Genomic DNA, 22,360 nt, shown 5'->3' on the forward strand with positions numbered 1-22,360 from the left:
AAGAAAGTAGGTCAAAAGATTTTTTTTTTAAATTTCAAAATAATGAAACTATCAATCCTATTTTAAAATTAAAATAACGATTATTAGTAAATATTTTGTATAAAAGACAGTAATAAGGCAGACACATCTATTTCAGTAATGCATTTTACAGGCATGTAATCTGTTGCTTATTTTAATTCAAAATAATTCTTGTTTAACTACAGTGTTTGCCTAGGCTTCAGCGTGCGACTCTAAATTCGTGGGTCCTGGGTTGGACTTTCTGTCTGTGTGATAATTTAACACTCGCACGTGAGGTGAAGGAAAACATCTAGAGGAAACCCCGTTTCAGTTTCCTCACATTAGAACCAAAAAGTCGATGGCGTGTGTCAGGCACAAAAAGATCACCTATCATTAGAAATGGTCACGTAACAAATTCAGAAATCTGAGGCCCAGAGGTTGTAGCATCATTGGTATATGTGTGTAATTATTGTTTCACAGAAAATTATTCTCATGTGTTAAGCACTCTCTGCGTAACCACCCAAAACTCGCTTCAAGATAAATTTAACGAAAATCTTACGAATATAGTTTGCCATTAGTTAAAATAGTAAAAAAAATTAAAGTGTAATTTAGGAACACACTATTATTTTTAAACGAACTATCTTTTTGAAGCATCTTCGAGAAAGCTCTCAGGTATAGTAAAACGAGCTTTCACATTAAAGAGATTTAAGGGGCACTTATTATCTTAAACCTTGGAACGAATCGTTTCAAATGCAACTGAAAAATAAGTGTCATGGACAGCTGTTCATAGGAGTTCAACTTACGCACAAATTTATTACTTGAAACATAATTATATCTTTAGAAGGATTCATTAAGAACTAGCATTGGTATATAGCTGTATATTTAGCCCGACTTTTAAATTGAAATTACAATAACCCAAGGTGATGTTTTGTAGAATACATTAGATGCAAGGGGAGACTGGGTCAAATGACAGTTCTTTTTTAAGTCACCAATTACAATTGTCTATTAACATTAAAGTAATTAAATAGAGCAGTGTTGGCCTAGTGGCTTCAGCGTGCGATTCTCATCCCTGATGTCGTAGGTTCGATCCCCGGCTGTGCACCAATGGATTTACTTTCTATGTGCGCATTTAACTTTAGCTCGAACGGTGAAGGAAAACATCGTGAGGAAACCGGCTTGCCTTAGACCTAAAATTTCTACGGCGTGCGTCAGGCACAAAAGGCTGATCACCTACTTGCTTATTAGATTAACAAATGATCATAAAACAGATACAGATATCTGAGTCCCAGACCTAAAAAGGTTGTAGCGCCATTGTTTTTTTTATTAACATTAAATATTGATGACTACCTAGATCGCACCATAAGTCTTCTTTTATACTGTTCACTAAGCCATGTATTTCATTTTTTAACCTCTGAACTGACTAAAAGATTATTTATAATGATGTATATATATTGTTACGAGCTAGGGGATCGGATAGAAAATGCCGTAGATTTCTTCAAGGGTTTATTTCTTGAAAAATCAATGAGGAATTTATGGGCACAAATTAATTGCAGAAATGCACTTATAACACACAAAATCAATCACTTATTACTTCACTTATACACTCTTCACACAGTACTTTATCACTTATATTCACTTTATTCGCACTTTATCGCTTCGTTGTTTCTCTCTTGTTATCGCATTCACAACTAAAGGTTCGCTTATATATCCCTGGGAATAATTCTAAACAATATTCGAGAACTCTCTAGGCGGGATAGCTACTGAGTAGCGATTGTACAATTCTAGAACGTCCGCACTCTTTCTCTCCTTCTCACATTGCTCCGTCCTTGTCGTACGCCGTTCTAGAGTGCTCAGTCTAGTTTCGAGAAAGTTCCGATCTTCTCTCTCTCTCTCTCTCGTATCATTTCGTCCTTGTCTCACACCTAGAAAGTTTGGTCTAGAATATTCCTTCATCAAAGGTGTATACCTAGCCTGAAAACGCCTGAATACGGGTCTCCTGAAAACTGCACCACACGACTACACATGGTCTGAAACCTAGTGAAAAAATGTTTCAGCTTCCTGAAAACTAGGGAAACATTATGGAAATTACAATTTTCTAATATGATTGACCCTCTCATGAAACGGTCAGACATCATAATACAGCCCGCTGAAAAGTTCTCTAAGTAGTGGAAAAATCTAGAAACATTGCAGTCGACCCGTCTTCGTATCAATATGTTACTGATGTACTAGTTTTCGAGTTAATTAAGTTCATATAAAATACTTAATTTTATAGAAAATCTTATACCACGCTAGGTCACCAGCAATCCATTCCTCAATCCAAGACGCCAGCAAATAAGTTAATTAAGTGTCTCCAAGGAACTGTGGGTCACGCACTTCACTTAATTTTGTCCCAAAGCCTTCGTAAATCGATGAGAATTTAAGGCTCGTCTTAATTTTCCATAATAAACGAAACAGTGTTATTTTTTTTAGTAGCTACAACACACCAATAAACTAACGGTATTTAAAAAAAATGTAACATAAATAACAAATACAAAAAGGCTAGAGCGTGATAAGAAGAAAAAATATTTACTTACCTAATTTATATTGTTGCATGTTAAAATAACGTAATGACGTAAGTGTAATATTTATGTGTGTACATGTGTATATAAATTATTATCTGATCTAATTTTAACCTTAAAGCTTTAACGCTTTTGATTCCATAACAATTGAATTGTGAACTTTCTTAAAGTTTAAACAGAAAACAAAATTGTCTAAAGTGCGTTGTTTGGGACCCTGTAGAAGATATAAGGTCAAATAGACCTTATAAAATGACTTTTATATTTTAGCACATAATTTCATCAACAATTTTAGTATTCACCAGGAATCTGTTCTTATTTGCAAAAATCACGACGTTCACTATCGTTGAGACACGAGCTGTAACGCAAGTTGTACTTCGATAGAAAATAATGCCTATGGCCAGAAACTAAAGTTATGTATTTGCAACGGTGGCTAATAAATGTACTACCTGGCCTGTAATTAAGCAAAATTAAAAACAAATTGAGGAAATTTTTTTATAAGTATTTGTCGCGCTCCTGATAAGTCTACGTTTGCATCAATACAAACCAAAGTATACACTGTTTCAATAGACCATGATTTAGATTGTATTATCGTGTAACATGATTAAAAAAAAACGTTGTCAAAGAAAAGCCTTACTCTAATCTTAACCTTACCTGTAAAAATTTGACGAATTTGCACATAAACTCTCCAGCCAACCAAGCGATTGTTATCTTCTGCAGTATATCCACAAACACGTATAACAGGCCAACCATCAGATCTGTAAGCGTAATTTATATACTAAAATTTTACTTACATCTAAAACTAATACATATATAGATGAATCACTATTTGTTCTATTTTTAAAAGTTTATTTAGACAATTCGACGTATTGTTTTCAAATTATTCATAGACTTTATGGAAACATGATTTTGATAGATTATAATCATAATAGTTTGAAGGTCGAACACAACACTGAACGTTATAATCCGCGGAATACAAAAAACAGAACTATTTATAAATTTTCGTGAATTCGACTGTTTATATTGGTTAAAATAACTTTATTAAGGCCGGAGCAAACCGCTATTTTATTCTACGAAAGACGAAATGAACTTGAAATTTAATTTAGTTTTTTTACTTCTAATAGATAATATAGACTGTATATTGTTATTGTTGATAGGCTATTTCGAAGTTCGAACACATTGAACAAAATGATATTTCCAAAAATCTACAACGTATACCAGTCTCAGAATATAAATGATCAAAGACATATATAAGGCCACATACAAGATATAATAATATACAGCAATAAATAATAATTCAGTAGTGGGCTATCCGCGTGAATTATTAATACCCTGAGAAAGTGAGAAACTTACAGTTAACTTAACTGTTTTCTATTATTTTGTTCATATGTATAAAAATTTACAATCAGTTTAAAATATTTTATATACTTATGAATCACGATAATTAAGGAAAGGTTAGTAAAACGAGGTCTATTGCATGTCAAGAAATATTAACAATTTATTATGAAGCAGCCATTATAAGAAAAATCTTAAAACTTTTTACTATCAATTTACGATTACCATAGTAAATCGCTATCCCAATGTAATAGAGGCTATAATAGTTTGTCTTGAGATTTCTCTACTTTAGATTTTTGACACGTCTTTCAGTCGGTGAAGGGGTCGTTGATGGATGTATTGAAGCGATGAGATCTCCTCAAAGAGAAAATGGTCAAAGTGTTTGTTCCATGAATATCATTATTTTTAAGTGCTGTTTTGAAACTATGTTTCCGCATAGCAATGAAGTGTTTTGATAACAGATGAGCTTTTTATTTGTTTATGAAAATATTATTAAAATTGTATCTTACGTATAACTACGGAAAATAATAAATAACTCAAATATAAGAGTCTTTCCGCCAACTTCGATTGTGTTTATTAGAGTTTGGAGTAGAGACATGGGCCGTTGGGTTCAAGTGCCTCTATTATATAGGAATAGCGATTTACTATGGTAATCGTAAATTGATGGTAAAAAGTTTTAGGACTTTTCTTATAAAGGCCGCTTCATAAATAATTGCTAATATTTCTTGATATTTAATACATTAAAGATTTAATTTATTTCTTGATATTTAATACATTAAAGATTTAATTTGACTCCAGGTAAATAGTACCAGTGACCCCAGAGATGATGTTTTCCTCGCTCAACGAATAATTATCGCAATACAGCAATGAAATGCTGCCAGCATTAAATGTACACTGCCCTATGGATCTAACTTTGGTAAAATTATATCGTAAATACTATATCTTAGGTATTCATGAACATATTTTCTTTTGTCTAGATTTCGTAAATTTATTGACGTAAATAATATTAATATGTTTTTTTTCTTTTTACCTCCATTTTAAAAGACGTTATCTCAACTGGTTTTTTTTTATTGTACAACTACTTACAATGTTTTCGGTCACTTCCTGTGTTAGTGCCATCAAAGACAATTATTAAAGTAGGTTGACAGACAAGATGGCGGATGTCTATGATCAGCTGTTTTATTATTTGTTCCAAATAGTTTGATTATCTTTTAATGTGAATATATGAAGAAAATCGATTCACTTGAAATAAATCCTCATATTTATTGTTAAGGGGATTAATTTACACATAACCCACTTGATTAGTTTTTTTCAAAATCAGAAACTAAAAAATAAGTCGTATTTCAAACACATGGCTTCTAAATAAATGTTATTCCTATTAATTCCATTTCACTGCCTCAACTTTTAAGCTCATAAATGCTTTTAAAACAATTTCACTGAAATTTAGGATAACGTTCTTAAAACTTCAACACGTTTAAAAGCTTTTAAAATTCAATTTTTTGTTTAGATACGGCAATTGAGTGTAATAAATAATGTCATTTTTAGTTTATCAATTTTGATTTAGGCATTTTTTTCAATTTATTTATATTAAACATTTTTGTAACGCTTCAAACGGACTGTACGTTTCATGAGTCGTTGTTTCTTCGATTGATGTTTTTTGATATATATTACAAAGCCGCAACTTAAAAAAGTAACATGAAATAAAAATCGAAGTTCGTAATACTAAAGTTACTACAATCTATAGTTAACATATGTACAGAACACTAACTACATAGCATGATAATGTGGTGATCGATTTTGAGTTGATATAAATATGAAAAAATAATTGTACAAACATAACCTTATAAATTAGATTCTACAATATAATAACTTAAATACGTAGTTTGCTCTAATAATCCTCATTACATACACCAACTATTTAACAACCATATGTGTCTCAACAATTTAATTTCTTTTTCTTTGGAGTAGTAAAAAATCTGATCAAGTAAATAACCCTCGCCTCGGAGTAAAATAATAAGGGTAAAGGTTTGCGCGTTACATGTATTTCTCATAATATAATTAGTACTCATTTTAGTATTGCATCAAACATCCATCTACTACAAAATATTCTACTAATTAAATAAGTTTCGTTCATTAATTAAGGTGAAAAGACCGATTAACCTTTAGGGTTTTGTATAATTTTGGTATATTATTTGCGGAGTATTTTAAAACTTGTTAATATCAACCGAAAATCCGAGCAAATCAGCTAAAGTTGTTAATTAAATGTTCTCATGGATGTAAAATGTTACAATGGCGAGCGTCGTTTGTTTGTGGTTAGTCGGGAAGGCGAAAGCGTTGCGCGAGGGTCTCTATGAGGGAAGCCGATTAGGAGCCGGTCCGGTCAAAGACGTTTACGCATCCGGATGACAGCATTAAGTATCTTTTTAAAGAGTCGCGTGTCTGTCAATTGACAATATTTGCTTGCTATTAAAGAATCCATCTGTTGCTTGCTTGGGGTTTGATTCCCGGTAAGAAAGTGTTTTAAAAACTTAGGCAGGTTCAGTGAATATACGTTTAAGACGAACATTCAGGTTTTAACAAAATCGATTCGGGACACTGTCCAACTTGATATTGTAAGGTTTGTATAGTTATTACAGGTTCCATAATATCTTCCCGTTAATAAGCAAACACACTGTCTTCAATTTATATTTTACGACATTATAGTAGATTGTCGATTTTTTTATAGAACAGGGGGCAAACGGGCAGGATGCTCACCTGATGTTCTGTGATACCGCCGCCCATGGACACTCAGTGCCAGAGAGCTCGCACTCGCGACACGACTGAGGGTTTTTCAAGGCAATTTTTGCTGCGCACCACCGCTATGTGGAACCAGCTGCCCACTAAAATATTTCCGAACCAATTCGACTTAGGGTCCTTTAAGAAAAAACCGTACCTATTCTTAAAAGGCATAGAGAATGTCCATGAGCGGCTCTATCACTTAACCGGATGAGCCCTCCGTTTGCACAGAATAAGAACAGGGAGTTCTTTAATAAAAGTCTCAATATAGCTATGGCTTCAGAACATTATTATTTAACTTACCAGCAATCGCAAGTTGCATTATGAAGAAATTCATTCGACTTTTCCTTGCATTTGTACAGAGGAGAGCGGCTATCACCGATGCGTTTAAGAGAACGATCAACACGAAGAGAAGCCACATCACCGGAAACTGAATATACTGTGAAAAAAGGGATTATGAATGGTACCGACATCAATTATATAAGAAAAATAACTTTGATAAAATCTCTAAACAGAAGATGTTTTGCGTGCAATCCATATGATCGATTCTTTGGAAAGAATTGTTTCTTGATAAAATGTCTCGATTTATATTTACATTGTTATCAATAAGAGTTTTATTTCTAGATGGTATGAAGAAACTATATTTTAAATATGTTAAAAATAGATTACTGCGAAAGTTCAGATTGTACAAAATTATCACTGACACACATTTCTAGGTCAATAACCTTTATTGAATCTCGTATTAAAAATAGCATTTGTACCAGACTGTTATTTTTAACGCAATACTATGAGATTGATTATACGTTCACCACAGATTTTTATGATTACATTTTTGAACAATAAAACATTCTCACAATTAGGATCACACGTACATATTAATTTAAATTTTAAATCGTTTGTTAAAACTACTTTAATTGCCGTGTCTTGGAAGAGTATACTCATAGTATAATAGAAAAATTAACAATTATATTTTAAAATATTTTTAATCGAAATGATTTGGTCGAAGTTATTACAACTAAATAAATATGTCACAAATTTATTTATCAAATCAAACAAATTAAAATAAATCATAGATATATGCGCTGTAGATCGGGATTTAGGGGCCACATTAGATGATTGTAGACACTTTAACTGTTAATGATTTTTTACTATCCAAGAACTCTAGAATAGGACAAAGTACGCACAAACGAAAACATCTTATAATTCAATAAAAAAGTCCACCTTAAAACATTGTTGTTTACGTGGCGATAAATTTCATTTTATTGACAGGAGAGCGTGGCGTGAGTGCCTGCCAAAAAGGCTATAACGTCAACATTATTGTATTTGACCATTCGTACGTGATACTCTAGCGCATTTATTGTGTAGGAAGCGGTACATCAAACGATTGTTCAACTTGCAGTCGAATACACATCCGTTTTGGCAATAACTCAAATCGGTGCGATATATGTAGTTTGAAAAAGGAATATGTACAAAATATATGCAAACTTTTTTGAAAAGTCAGCTGCCGGATGCTGGCTGTATAAACACGCAAAAAAGAGACCAATTGATATGCGGAAATTATTCTTTTGTAGATGGTAGTCTGTGTTAAATGTTTATATGCAAATTCACGAAACACAATAAAACCAACGTGTAAGACTGCTTTCGTTTCTAACTAAGAATTAGAATCAATGCAATGAAAAAATGTAAAGCCCACAAAAATCACTGAACAGAATCTCATATCTATTAAATAATTCTTATCTGTCCATGACGACAACGGCCCATTACACGATTAAACCTTTCAGCTTTTATTATACTAATCTACCTCAACGTGTGGGCGCAATTTACTTTATGTGATTGTATATTTCAGTGTATGAGTGCTACTTCCATACGCATGGTCCATTTATGAAGTAAATAAAGGAGATAATGTAAAGCTATTTAGCCAATGGACTTAGACGATACCAGAGACTCGACTAAAGTTGGTTTCAGAAGTTTTTGAAGTATTGTTCAGATTAATATCAGCTGCTGCTGAAGCTGAGCTGAATTCACGTACGCTCTTTGCAGAAGTGCCTTTATAAAAGAGCGTAACAATCTCTTAAAGACCGAAAACACCCGTAAGCCCAGCGTCACCGATAACCATGGTAAGTACTTCATTTGAAGTAACCAGGCTCGTTTGGCCAAAAAAAGATCTATTTTTAGGAATTTGTGCTGTCACGGCGTCTATATACCAAAATATTAGTAGAATTAGGTTCATATGAAATTGACGTTTTGTCGTACTTTGATTTGAAATATTTATTTGCCTATGAATTCCAAATTCAATTATTTACAGCTAGTTACTCCTGCATTTTGTATTTCGAAAACAAATATTATTCATTTCATTTTCCCGTTTTAATTGTTTTTATTTGCGTCACTCTATTTATATAATGGAAAACGTTATTTACGAGTAGGAGCTTTGTGGCACCAGTGCTGTGGCTCAAATGATTAGTGATCATAATGGTGGCGGTGTCGCAAAAGACAACACAGCGCCTTATTGATTGCAACGTTTTTGTTCTGGAAATGTTGACCTGCAGAACAAACCTCGTGGACGGAGACCAAAGTTGGCAACGAAGAGTTAAAGGCGATTGTGGAAGAGGATTTATCGCAAACTACGTCTGTGTTGGTAATTGTCGATAGAACATTTAATATAGATGATTGACCGCATTGACTGGTACATATAAATACAGATAAAACAACTTTCTCTGTAGCTGTGATAGTTTTGACATTTAACACCTTTCGTCTTCAGTCACCGTGGCCACGCACACTGAAAAGTACGCGAAACGTCGGAAAAATTTAGAATTATGTAAGTTTTATATATAATACATAGCTTTAATCCGTTCAAAAAGTGTTTTTCTTAATGTGTAAAAGATATTTTAACAAAAGACAATACTATGGTACATATATGACCAGTATATGATCACTCTATGTATTTGTGTATCTATAGTCACACTGTTTACATACTCGTGCTATTGATACTATAAATAAATAAATAAAATGCGTCTACCGCCGACACATTATGCGACAGAATTGCCATCTAAAGTTCTAATATGTGACTACTAAACGATCAACGATCAATAGCGTGTATTTTTTCTCTGGAACTGGAACTTACATCATAGAAAAAGAACATGTTCAAGTCGGTGGCATTCTGTGTGAGATTGCTGTGTCCAGGGAAGAGAGTGGTTGCTAGTGACCGGCTGGTCGTGACCTCCATTTCCTCGAAGAGCTCTGGATCCATTTTCTGAAACAAATTAGAGTTTGATAAATTTAATATACTGTAAAAGTCTAATTTGTATTTTGGGATTTGTTATGCGGGAACAAACTGTGCAGATTCTGCAAAAATTACTGGACTACCACAGTCCATAATCACAGCATCTGAATAGCTATAATCCATATATTCTTGAAAATTGTAGCTCGTATATTAACTACTAATTTTGTTCTAAAATGCCCGGCAACACAATCGCGAGCGCTCTGTCAATCACTCAACATCCGTGTTCCAGTTCTATAAAAACAATTTTCAAAATTAGTATGTAACTTATCTACGACAATCAATACTCACGCAATTGGTTATTAATTATAAATATATTCAATATTTAAAAATTTTTTTTATATTTAACGTAAATATATGACAAACATCATCATATAAAAACCTTTCATACGTTGTATACGTATAGATAGATATATATTGTTACTTTAATAGACCTTTTGATATGTATAAGAATTTAATAGCGAAAAACTTTCATATCAGGCTATATTTTTGAAGGAACGGAAATCGAAGTACATCGTCACTTTCCCTAAGGAGGGTGAACGCAAACAATATAATGATTTTAATCTTAATTAAATTTTTCTAACCACACTCAGTGGGGTGAAGATAAAATCGCGATCAATGAATTTTCATCATAGACCGTGGTTGTATAAGAATATATATGTGTGTGTAAGAATGTGTAAGAATATATATTGTAATGTAGTTTGAGTCAAGATTTCTTTATGACGAAGTATAAAATGTTTATTTATTTATCAACACTTCTTTGCATAGAAAAATATATTCCAATTGTTATAATTAAATAAAACGAAGGGTAACTGGCGGTCTTATCGCTTTCCAGCAATATTTTCCAGGCAACGACTGTGAGATTTTTTATTAAATTATTTAGGCAAGCTAGAAGTGCAAAAATATTCAAGACATAGTTATTTCGACAAAACTAATGGAACAAAACAAAGCAATTAAAACATATGTATACAGTGATTTAAAAAAGGCACATGGCAAAGAAAAAGTGCACATTTTATTTATTAGCTATCCAGAGCAGTGTTGGCCTAGTTCGCTTCAGCGTGCGACAGCCCTGAGGTCGCAGGTTCGATCCTCGGCTTGACCGTGGACTTTATTTCCATGTGCGCAATTAACATACGCTTGAACGGTCACGTAAACTATCATCGGTAAACCGGATTGCCCAAAATGTCGACGGCGTGTGTCTAGCACAGGAAACTAATCACCTACTTGTCTACTAGATTGACAAATTATCATGAATATGTTACAGAAATATGAGGCCTAAACCTAAAAAGGTTAAAGCGCCACTGATTTTCTCCTTTATTATTATTACATTTGTAATTTTATTTTTTAAATTAAGTTACCTTTTGCACTTTAGCCTTAGTATTTCTTGTTTACTCTTGTCATACTAGAGTTACCTGGATGAGATCGCTTGTTAGAGAAATCCCCCCTTAACGTATGTTAGGTATCTAAATGTTTATGTACCAAATAAGTAATGCAAAAAAAGTGTTTGATAAACAAATAATGAAATTGTATTAATTAAAACTTGTAACAATGTTTTATTTTACAGACGCTGTTTCGAACACTAGGACATTCCCAAATTGTAGGTGATGACATTTTTTTGTGGTTCAGACCCAATATACAGTAACTAAATGAAAATGTTTCATAAACTTGAGTGTGCGTTACATGTGTGTGCGTGAATGATCAATGGCCCCTGTCTCCGAAAACTATTTCGCCTGAAACTATGATACTATTAAAACATTATTACCTAACAAAATTGCATCCGTTCATAGCAGATAGATGTATAGTAATTGAAAATATATATAGCTAACATTTTTGGAATCAGTTGTGTCCTCTCGAATCACAATTTATATTGTAAAGTTTATGTGATATCCGATACATAATATTTATGTATCTACTACGTGATACATTCGTACAGAACCAGGTACAACTCCAGTTTTGATTATAAGTTAAAAAGGAAGACATTACCGTTGAAGCAAAACTTATTTCCAGTTCATAAATACTTAAGTGGAAAAGTTTCCAATTCATACGACGGTTCGTAAGAAATATGATAATCGCAAACGGGATGAAATAAATGAAAAAGAATTATTTCCTTACGATAATATGTAATGTGTAAAGTTGTAGAACTTTTCAACTCTTTTGTCGCGTGTTGAAGCCCTATTTCCGGACCAATGATTTTCCTATCTATGGACGTCCGCGTCGGGGCAGGATGTTCCACACGTTCACCTCGACGTCCGTCGTTCTGCAACTGAGCGTTGTTCAAGTAGTTTGCTTCGACCACCAATAAGTAGAACCAGCTGCTCATTGAAGTACTTCTTAAATACCGGCAACGCACTCGCGAGCCCTCTGGTATTAACGACAGGTGAGCTGCCGTTTACTCCTTACTCTATAAAAAAAATCATGAAGACGGCTAGTCTTACGACCCGTTTACTATTATTATATTAACCCGATACGTTTCAGGCACTCAAAGCTTTCTTGCTTATAATTGATCTCGTGTCTCGAAATAAACGTGACGAAATATTAATCTTATTTTGACTTACTCAGCCATTTATCCGTTGGTCATTTTAAATTAAAAATACTTCCTCAAAATCATCGGTCTAAAATAATGAATTCTAGGACTATCCTTCCCTTTCCTAATTGACTTGAGGCACGTTCTTAGAATAATAAGATGACGATTTCATTTTGTTAAAACCTTTCAATATTTTTTTTTATAATAAACGAGTCTGTATCTGTAATATATATTTCATATTTTGTTGGTTTATACGGGTAGATATAGAGCTTATATTGTTATTCAAAATGTTAGCTTCTAACATTTATTTAAATAAATTCTAAACATTTTTATGAAACATATTCTTAAGAATCTTGCTACAAGTGCGCATGTGCAAGTTATTCATTTAACTCGTTCAGTTGTTTACGAATTGTTACGAATTGACTCGACAACCTCCCAGAAGTGGGATGGTCGAGTCGGAGGAGGGAGTTGTGATTATAAAAGAGGTTGTGACACATGCGCACGGGCTTTTTCTTCGTACAAGTTTGAAGTTATACAGTTCACGTAAAATTTTTGAAGTAAATTATATTGAATTAAGTCACCATTGAAGTGTTTAATTTCCTACCCTAAGAGCTAGATCAACTACCGCTAACAAAAATATGAATGCTGTTCGCGCTAAGTCGGTGTCAATCAAAGAAGGATGACAATTGTCGATTTTACTTTGACTCACGAACCGGAGGTAGGTGTTGTCCCGGTGTAATGGCGCAAGGGAGTTAAATTTTAACCGCTGTTGCGTCTTAGTCTTATCTTATCTTAGATGCATCTTGTGAAGCCTTATATGATTGAGAGGATCGACTAAATATAAATTTATACACTTATAAAACTAAGATATTTTCACATCCAGAAACAAAGGATCAGCCTTAACTAAATATGTAAACTTCATATATTATTTCGGCAGTTATGATTTGTAAATATTGAATCTATTTCAATTATTTCCTAACAAATCATTACAAGTTCTGTTTGCTTTATCCCGTTTGATTTATGGACGGGATTCGAATGTCGAAATTTATCGAAAAGGAAGACCTTATTAAGCGATTAGAATATCATGGAATATTACGAAAAATGCATATTGAAAAACAAACACCATTCTGGATATGAAAAATATTATTATTAGTACTGGAATATTATTTGTCAAATTTAAAAAAAGTGAACTTCTACCTTAAAGGACGACAATGCATCCTGCAACACTACGCACATGGATATTATTTTGTGGCTCGTTTGCCATTAAAAAATACCTATGTTATACCCTATGTTTTGTTTTATTTGGTCGTTTCGTTTTATAAATAACAATACTTCACTACCAGATTATGTAATGTAGACTTAAATAATAGTATAAATTACATATCGCTTACTCCGGTGAACAAAGTCGTAGATTACTTTTACGACTTACGATATTTCAGAAGTTTTGAAAAACATTTTACTATAAAAAACCCGAACATATTATTCTACGGAAATTATGTTGTGTGACTGTTAGTTATAGTTTACCTAATTATACCTCCACTGAAATAGATCGCAACAACCATAAATATAGTGTTAGTTTAGATTGTAATCCTACTAAATAATCATAGCAGTTAATGCGACAGTTTAAAAATGAATAACTATTGGTAATAATATATCCCTGTTTCACCAATCTTATATTTTCGTGAAATCGGTGGTAATAGATAATTGCGTTCTAAGCATTCGTCGAAATGTGTGTTTACTGTGTCGTCACTGTCGTGTTTATTATGTGTAAACAGTGAAACAATCGTAAACGCTTTTGTTCTTCATTCTATATTACATTTAGTTATTTACTTTAAATACTTAACAATAATTAAATCATCCAATAGACAAAAAATTGCTTTTATTTGCATGTAATGTATTTAGTATCATAGTAATAATAGCATTAACTTATTTGATTTTTCCTGAGATAAATTAATTTTGCTTTTACGACTTTGTTCTCTGGGGTACGCTTGGTATGTGTAAAAAATAAGTGTTTGAGTGCGCTTAAACGTAGCCTAGTGTAACACAGCTCTTTTTGTATATTGGCTTCTCTGGCTGTTACCGACGTCAACATCAAAAAACATAAAACTACGAGAAGTGAAGTTGATTAAGATAGCTGAGATCTTAAATATATGAAAGAGACGATCGGATATCCAAATATTCATCAAGGATAAAACAACCTATTCGATACTTTCAATGAATTTTTCAATGTATAATTGAAATGTCCAAATAGCTTGATACCTAGGTAACACTGAAAATGTTTAGCAAATGAAAAACGACTTATTGTAGAAAGTTAAGCTCATTGTAAATAGTGGCACGAGACGGAGCTTCATTAAGAAATGCTAATCGCAGCCTATCATAGCATGGCTTCTAAATTCGAAATAACTGGCCTGGCCTAACTGGCTGGCAAAACATTTTCAGTGTTACCCACTTAATATCTCGTTAAATTGCCTAAGTAAAAAGAATTCAATGTTAATAAAATGCAAATTTTGAATTGAATATTAAAGTTCAATTTTCGAAATTAATTCAGACTTACCAATTAAAACTAGTTAATTTTAACTGCATTATAAATCAAAGTATTGTCTTGAATATAAGTGATACTTCTTCAACCTGAGCTCATTATTTGATAGTATTTTTTAAATTGATAATGAATTCTGCCATCCGAGATAAAAGTATCTTTTAAATTTTCTTATCATACAATAACTTACACGATAATAATCTTAATATGTACCAAAATGCCACAATTTTCTTAAACACTACGTGATTTATGCATATGATAAGATCAACAGTGTTCGTCGATTAGGATAAAACCTTACATTTTTGAGAATTCTGTACTTGTCGAAGTTTATTTTCTTTATAATTAATTGAATTATGATTTTCTATGGAGCATTATATAATGAAACATTTAAATAACCTTGAGGATTTCAAAGAGTGACGTAGAGTTTTTTGACAGGCCTTTCACGTCAATTTAGAAGCATTATTTTTTTACCGATGTTAAGTACAATGTGTAATGAATAAATCATATGATATATAGTTATTTAAACTTTTAAACCACATATTAGTTAAATATTGTTAATAATAAATTTGACATTTTGTTTAAGCTTAACAATATCATACGTTAGTGATTTGTATATATCTATAGTTATACATTTTTATACTGTGTTCAAGACGGTGACCAACACATAGACACCAACAAAATTGATTTGGTCCAAAAGATATATGAACTACAGTACTCTTACGACCGACTCACATATTTCACAAATCCACTCTTACCTTCATAAACTCAAATCAAGCAGAGAAAAAACAGTTAAGCAGCAAAAAGACATAATAAAAGAAACAATAAAGGACCTTTATGGGTTGGTGTAAGTAGGGTTTATGTGTCCCCGATAATACCGACCCTGACACCTTGTTAGAGAATAAGTGATCAATTTGGTTCAGATCCCGCTGTTAACTCGTAAAACCTTTTAATAAACGCGACTGGACTTGACTTCTGCTAAACGATTATTCACTTCAAAAACCTAAAGTATTTTACTATCTGAGCCATTCGTCCGCGTTATGATTAAAATCGGAGAGGTGCGGGGTAATGCTGCCAGCATTAAAGGTACACTGACACAAGGACGACATTATATAAATATATTTTTTAAAGAAAACAATTATTTAACCGGATTAAAGCTATTTGTATTATTATAAACTTATAATTATTACATAATTTTAAATTTAAATTTTTCCGTCGTTTCGCGTGCTTTACAGCGTGCGTGGTCACCGGTGACTGAAGACAAAAGGTGTTAAATGTCAAAAGTATCACTGTAAAAGTATAGCTGTAGAGAAGGTTGTGTTATCTGTATTTATTTCCCCGGAGTTGGTATCGACTAAAAGATGTGACAGTGGGACAGTGCACGTTAGTCTTAAGTGCTTAACTACCACTGTTAAGCCCTTAAGTGAAAAATTAAAACAACAGAGAACAAGAACAGTGTCTTCCCTTTAAAATAGACTGTAAGTATATTTTTAATATCCTTATTAGTAAATTAGGTTAGACTTCAGTTACTTATTAGTCTTAAGTTATGCTTTGTCGTAATGTTACATGTCTACTATATCTACTATCTATCTACATACTTATTAGTCTTAAGTTATGCTTTGTCGTAATGTTACATGTCTTAATGTAGAGTCAAAGTTTTAAAAACTACATTAATATATATATATATATATAAAAAAATGGAGGTTTTTTGGCGTTCAATAACTTACCAACATGAATCAATAATAATACATACAATTAATTAATAATTAATTGAATACTGAAATATTTTTTTCCACCATACAAGTATTCAGTTTTTACAATATTCTTAACCTTCTTATAATATATATATAAGAATAGAATACCTTCTTTCTTATAAGAAGGTTAAGAATATTGTAAAAACTGAATACTTGTATGGTGGAAAAAAATATTTCAGTATTCAATTAATTATTAATTAATTGTATGTATTATTATTGATTCATGTTGGTAAGTTATTGAACGCCAAAAAACCTCCATTTTTTTAATTAAAGGCTAAAGAAGCAAGAAACTCCTGTCACTATTTTTAATCAGTAAGTTTTTGTTTAACAGGTTGTTTGTAAGGCTGCAATCATTACACGTTGCTTCACATGACACAATTCTTAAAATCTTAATAAAAGTATATAAAAATGAAATTGACTTCTAAGACTGATAACGTATTTCATTAAAAAAAAGTCTTGACTTAGATAAATTAAGATTTAGCACATGTATTTGGAAGCCTAGTTTTCCAATTTCAGCGTAAAATAATATACAGGTCACATATATTTTCAGCCTCAATCAGCAGTACGGCAAACAAGACCTTGCAATTACGCAAAAGCAACATACAAACACATTGGTACATCATAGGTAAATAATCTTGGTCAAAGTACAGAGTAGTCAAAATATTACCAGTCTGCAAGAAGACATACGGAAACAACCAATGGAAGACGACGACCAAGTTCTACGACTTAAATTAATGTATTTACAAATAGGTGCTACACAGTCGAATTCCCGCCCTTACGGTTTAGATTCTCTTAATTTTCACTATATAGAATATTAGTTTACTCATAATTATTACAACTACCATAAAACCTCTCAAACTAAGCAATTGAAGTCGTAATTACACTATATTGATTATTTTGTAGAGACCTATAAAATTTATAACGATGCTATAAACGAGGAGTGATAAAAATTTATGAAAACAGTAAAACGTGCTTAGCGATGAATATTAATTTTATATATCGGCTAATATTAAAATTTCATTAGATGATAGACACTTAGATAGATTTAACAAAGGACATTTATAGCGCCATAAAGCAAACGTTTTGTATGTTACGCGGACAATTTAAAAGCTTACTTAATCCATGGAGTCATTTAATTTATTAAGTCATTAATAAAGTTAACGATTATGTAGTTGAAAAAAGGGCCTGGGACTAGTGCTAAACAGGCTACTTCTAATTAATTTGCGATATTTTTTCATGATTTGCTATTTTAAGAGTACCAAGAGTTTTTTTACGCCGGCTTTTTCTCTCTGCCTCTGTCTTCTTTGCCGATGAGTAGGGATGTCTCCCTATTCAACATTAATGACGTCGAATAAGTGATATCTGCATGTTCCATAATAAACATATGTTTTGTTTTATTTTATTTAATATATTAATCAAAGTCTACTCTATATCGTATCAATACTAGCATACACACAGTTCACATCAATATTATAAAGATGAAAAACATCTATAGCTGACCCTATTCCTACAAATAGTAGTTCCTTTGTGTAAGTTAGCCAATAAATTTTCTCTTCCAACCTCTTTCCCGCTTTAGCAGAGCTATAGCAGAGAGTCAATAAAATTTCAATATAATATATATTTAGTTAGATTTCTAATTGTTAAATATTCGTTACTTATTAAGCAGGTCGAAGTCAAAGACAAAATAACTTTATTCATATAGGTAAAAAGTACACTTATGAACGTCAAAAAAGAAGTTAAATTAATTATAAATTTACATTTACCAGTTCGCAAGTTAAGGGCGTAGCAAGAACTGGCAGGAATCTTTCCCCCACTCTTTTTAATCGCTAAGTTTTGAGTCATACAAGATATTTGAACTGGAGCGAATCAATCAGTTAAATATTCGTCAAATTTATAAAAATCTTTATTGGTTAACTTACGTTTAAAGGGAGATTCGAATTTATTTAGTGTTAATCCTCTAGTTTCCTTTAGAAGTTTGTTCTAAAAACAAATACCATTTCCATATAAGGAGTCTATATTCTGGAGTCTGGTTGGTTGTACACTCAGATTAGTTCTATTTCACGTACTATACTGGTGAAAGTCACCATTTGTTTAAAAATCGTTTATATTTTTTTGTACATACAACAAGGCTTCAAGGAAATATTGACCAGATATTGACCATCATATTTAATTCCTTAAACTTATTGCGTTAAATGTAAGATTCTATCGTAACGCCCGTTGGAAAATCTTTTTTAAAGTTAGTAAGATTTTATTACTAATTTATAAAAACGCGTTTATATCAGTTAAAGGCTTTACTAAATACATAAAATATACTGCGACATAGCTGACTTTAAAGTATGAAATTTGGACGTTTGACTAATTAGCGGCCATTGAATTAATTAATCTCTGAAAGGGATAATCGTAATTACTACCGACCCTTGTCACTCATGTGTTTCGTTGTAATCGAAATAATTAGTCTTTAACCCTAGCGTTTAAATCTATTTTATTTACAATTAATAACTCTTGCTTACCTACGTTGCAAAGAAACTAGTTTGACGAAGAAGGTTCATTGCGCATTTGATTTAAAATATCAAGGATTTAAAAAAAAAATTATTTTCATTGAATTACTTTTTATATAACAAGGCGAAATCGCCATGTATTCACACTACCAGATAGCCGGAAGTGGGTGTCCGGCCTTTTTAGGTTCGATACGCTCTTATTTTGAAGAATATTTATTTTAAGATAGGACATGTAGTCTTGGGATGTGGTGCTGGCGAGGAATGCTAAGCATTCCGTGGACTGCGAAGCGTACCAATATATCGATCATGACCCAACTCCGCCTGTCTACCCATATGCCTATAGCGAATAGTATCTTTTTCCGGCCATACAGTGCAGATAGGTGATGAGAACATGGAGAAACTGATCTTGATTGGTAACACAGAAGAGATCACGTTGCCGTTCAGCAACCAGATGGACCGATCAAGTGAAAGTCTCATCGTCCTCAAAACTGTACACTGTCATAATCGAGACACTGGGTGGAAGCAGATAGTTGCTGTCCACGACGCTTAAACATGAGCTGCCGATTAAAGAGAGAAGAGTTGGTCCGGTAGCTGAGTTTGTTCACAGTGCATTTTATCGAAAATTGGAAGGCGTCACAGCCTTCTTGGCTCATCTTGTCGCCGAATAAAAAAATGAGGAATGTGATCATTTTGTAATAATTCCAAAATTGAGTTAAAATTGAATCCCATTAGGGCAATAAGATATTTTTTGTGGTACATTTGATCCAATAATGATGGTTTTTTTCCATTAAAATTTTTTGGCGTCGTAAAACATTATTAATCGCAGTTACTTAACAGGTTATATGGTAACATGTTATATATTTAAGTAGTTTTACTTAAACGCGATTTCATTAAATTTGTAACATAACATAACAATAATAACTCATTAGTTATTTCACGTTTTGTATACTTTAAATTAATTTAAATTTGTAGCATTGGTGTAGAAGAAAGATAACATCTAGTTTTATATACATATATAGCAGTGCTCACATATACGAATACATGCCTTCGCAAGAGTCTATATAAAAAAATATCATTATTTTTCCGTAGTTACACGCGTGTTTACACTGTGATAAGCCTGATAATCACGTCACTCCATTCGAGTGGGTGTGGGCTGACGACTGGACCATTGAGTTTTTTGACAAAGAGCTTACGTCAAAGCCTCTGTAGTTGTCCACCGATATCAAAGCATGTTATCAATATCATATTGCTATTGACTGTGGATGTCGCTTAAATAAATTAAGTAAATGATACATGCTTTTTATTAAATGTAAAGTAAATCAATCAAAAAATGATTTAACATTAAAAAAACTTATCGTTTCGTGGGTTCATATATAGAACACATTATATTATAGATAAAACTAGTTCCACGGCGCTTGGGTTTAGCTTTAGTTTATAATAGATTTCTAATTCTTGATATTTTTTCTCCCTAAAAGGCCTTGTCATCAGTCTTTTATGCATTACATACGCTGTTGCTTTTACAGTTTACAATTACAATTTTCTCACTATAGTTTTCTTTGACGTACGGGCGAGTGTTAAATGTGTTGTGTAAACATGTTATGCCGTCAAAAACATTACTTGTAAAAAAAACAAGTGTAAACAGGTCGGTCAATTTATTCAGTCCCTAATGTCTTAGGTTATTACGTACTAAGCTAACATGGCATCTTTTAGAGACCATATCAATACTACAAATCTTATATGTATTAAATAAATACATTGGATGCCAATTCACTACTGCCTATTAGTAAAAAAAATATAATTTAACATACATAATATTACATATCCAAAAACATAAATATTATATTAATAAATATTAGTATATTTAAATAACACAAACCAAGGCGATTTGCGTAGATCAAATTGACTCAAGTGCCCCGAATTAAAAGCCTTAAGTGAAAAGCCTCCATTAAAGGTTAATAACGCGGAGGAAAAATACAAAAAAAGCAAAATATTTCGAAGGCTTTTAGGAAAGGTTCACATTAGGAGCCATCTTCTAAGATAATAGTTTCCTTGTTAGAGAAATAACGACTTAATAAAACTTCAAAGCGCGCTCGAAGACAATATTCTATATTGGAATCATGGGAAAATGTTATTTAGTAACGGACGAGTAGATTTGAATGCCTTAAATTAATTAATTAAATCATTACTACTAATGCACCGTTATTCGTGAAACAATGTATTGTAATAAGTAATGCCTCTTTGTAAATATTATATATCTTTGTATATTTACTGTATTGTTTTGCATGTCGTATAAATGTAAATAATTGCCGCATTTATTAATCGGTAATTGTATATATTTTTAATATAAGAAGAAAAATTTGAAAAATGTATATTTGTAGATCTTCCACTTGTGGACTAACAACATAAGTAGTAAATAGCATTTGGCGAAAGAGTCAAATGATTCGTTCGCTGCGAAATTACGCTATTTAGATTCACGCTGTTAGGCATAAGTTGACACTTTTCTGCAGCAGCAGAATCTAGAACAAACATATTCGCTTACGTAATTTGACGATGGTTTTGATATTATTATCGTCTCGTGTGTGATCTAAAATTGTTCTGATTTTTGTTGTATTAAGGTATCTAAAATCCTAGCATTGAGATTCATACCTATATTGTTTTTGCTAATTTAGTTGCTTTTTCATACTAGCCAGCCAGCTTTATAGGGAAAGGATATTGCTTGTCATCGATTCAAGCTGTCAAGCTGCTTCTTTCGATCGTAATCACTTAAGTTATCTGATTTAATTAATCAACGTAAATATTTGATTAAATATATTTTTGAGTGTTAATGTTTCATCTTCTTTCGCTTCAAATTCCATAATTTAACCAATGTACGATGTTATATTAAATGTACTTCATTGACATATTTACAGACATATTTTCCTGTGTTTATACTGACACAACTAATGAACCATTTTATGTGCCGTTTAACCGAAGAAACTGAGGTGAACAATTCACCTTTATTTTACGACGAGAACGTCCTGCGTCTGTTTTCAAAAGAGAAATGGGTTTATTGGAATTTCCACCTTATCACAGTGTGAATAAGAAGGTATTATGCTTATTAATTGGACGTCTC

The 22,360-nt window shown here is 32.3% G+C and overlaps 1 protein-coding gene across 1 annotated transcript in view; it reads right to left on the reverse strand.

Moving 5' to 3' along the window:
- Positions 1-22,360, reverse strand: part of LOC123712502 (cardioacceleratory peptide receptor-like) — a 66,270-nt gene that overhangs the window by 16,076 nt on the left and 27,834 nt on the right. The window contains exons 2-4 of the mRNA XM_045665617.1: positions 9,784-9,912; positions 6,966-7,101; positions 3,207-3,310 (exon numbers count right to left, since the gene is read on the reverse strand). Coding sequence (XP_045521573.1) covers positions 3,207-3,310; positions 6,966-7,101; positions 9,784-9,909 — 366 coding nt within the window. The 5' untranslated portion in view covers positions 9,910-9,912. The remainder of the gene's footprint in view (positions 1-3,206; positions 3,311-6,965; positions 7,102-9,783; positions 9,913-22,360) is intronic.

Source organism: Pieris brassicae, chromosome 7 (genome assembly GCF_905147105.1).
Source record: "Pieris brassicae chromosome 7, ilPieBrab1.1, whole genome shotgun sequence".
Classification (NCBI taxonomy): Eukaryota; Metazoa; Arthropoda; class Insecta; order Lepidoptera; family Pieridae; genus Pieris; species Pieris brassicae.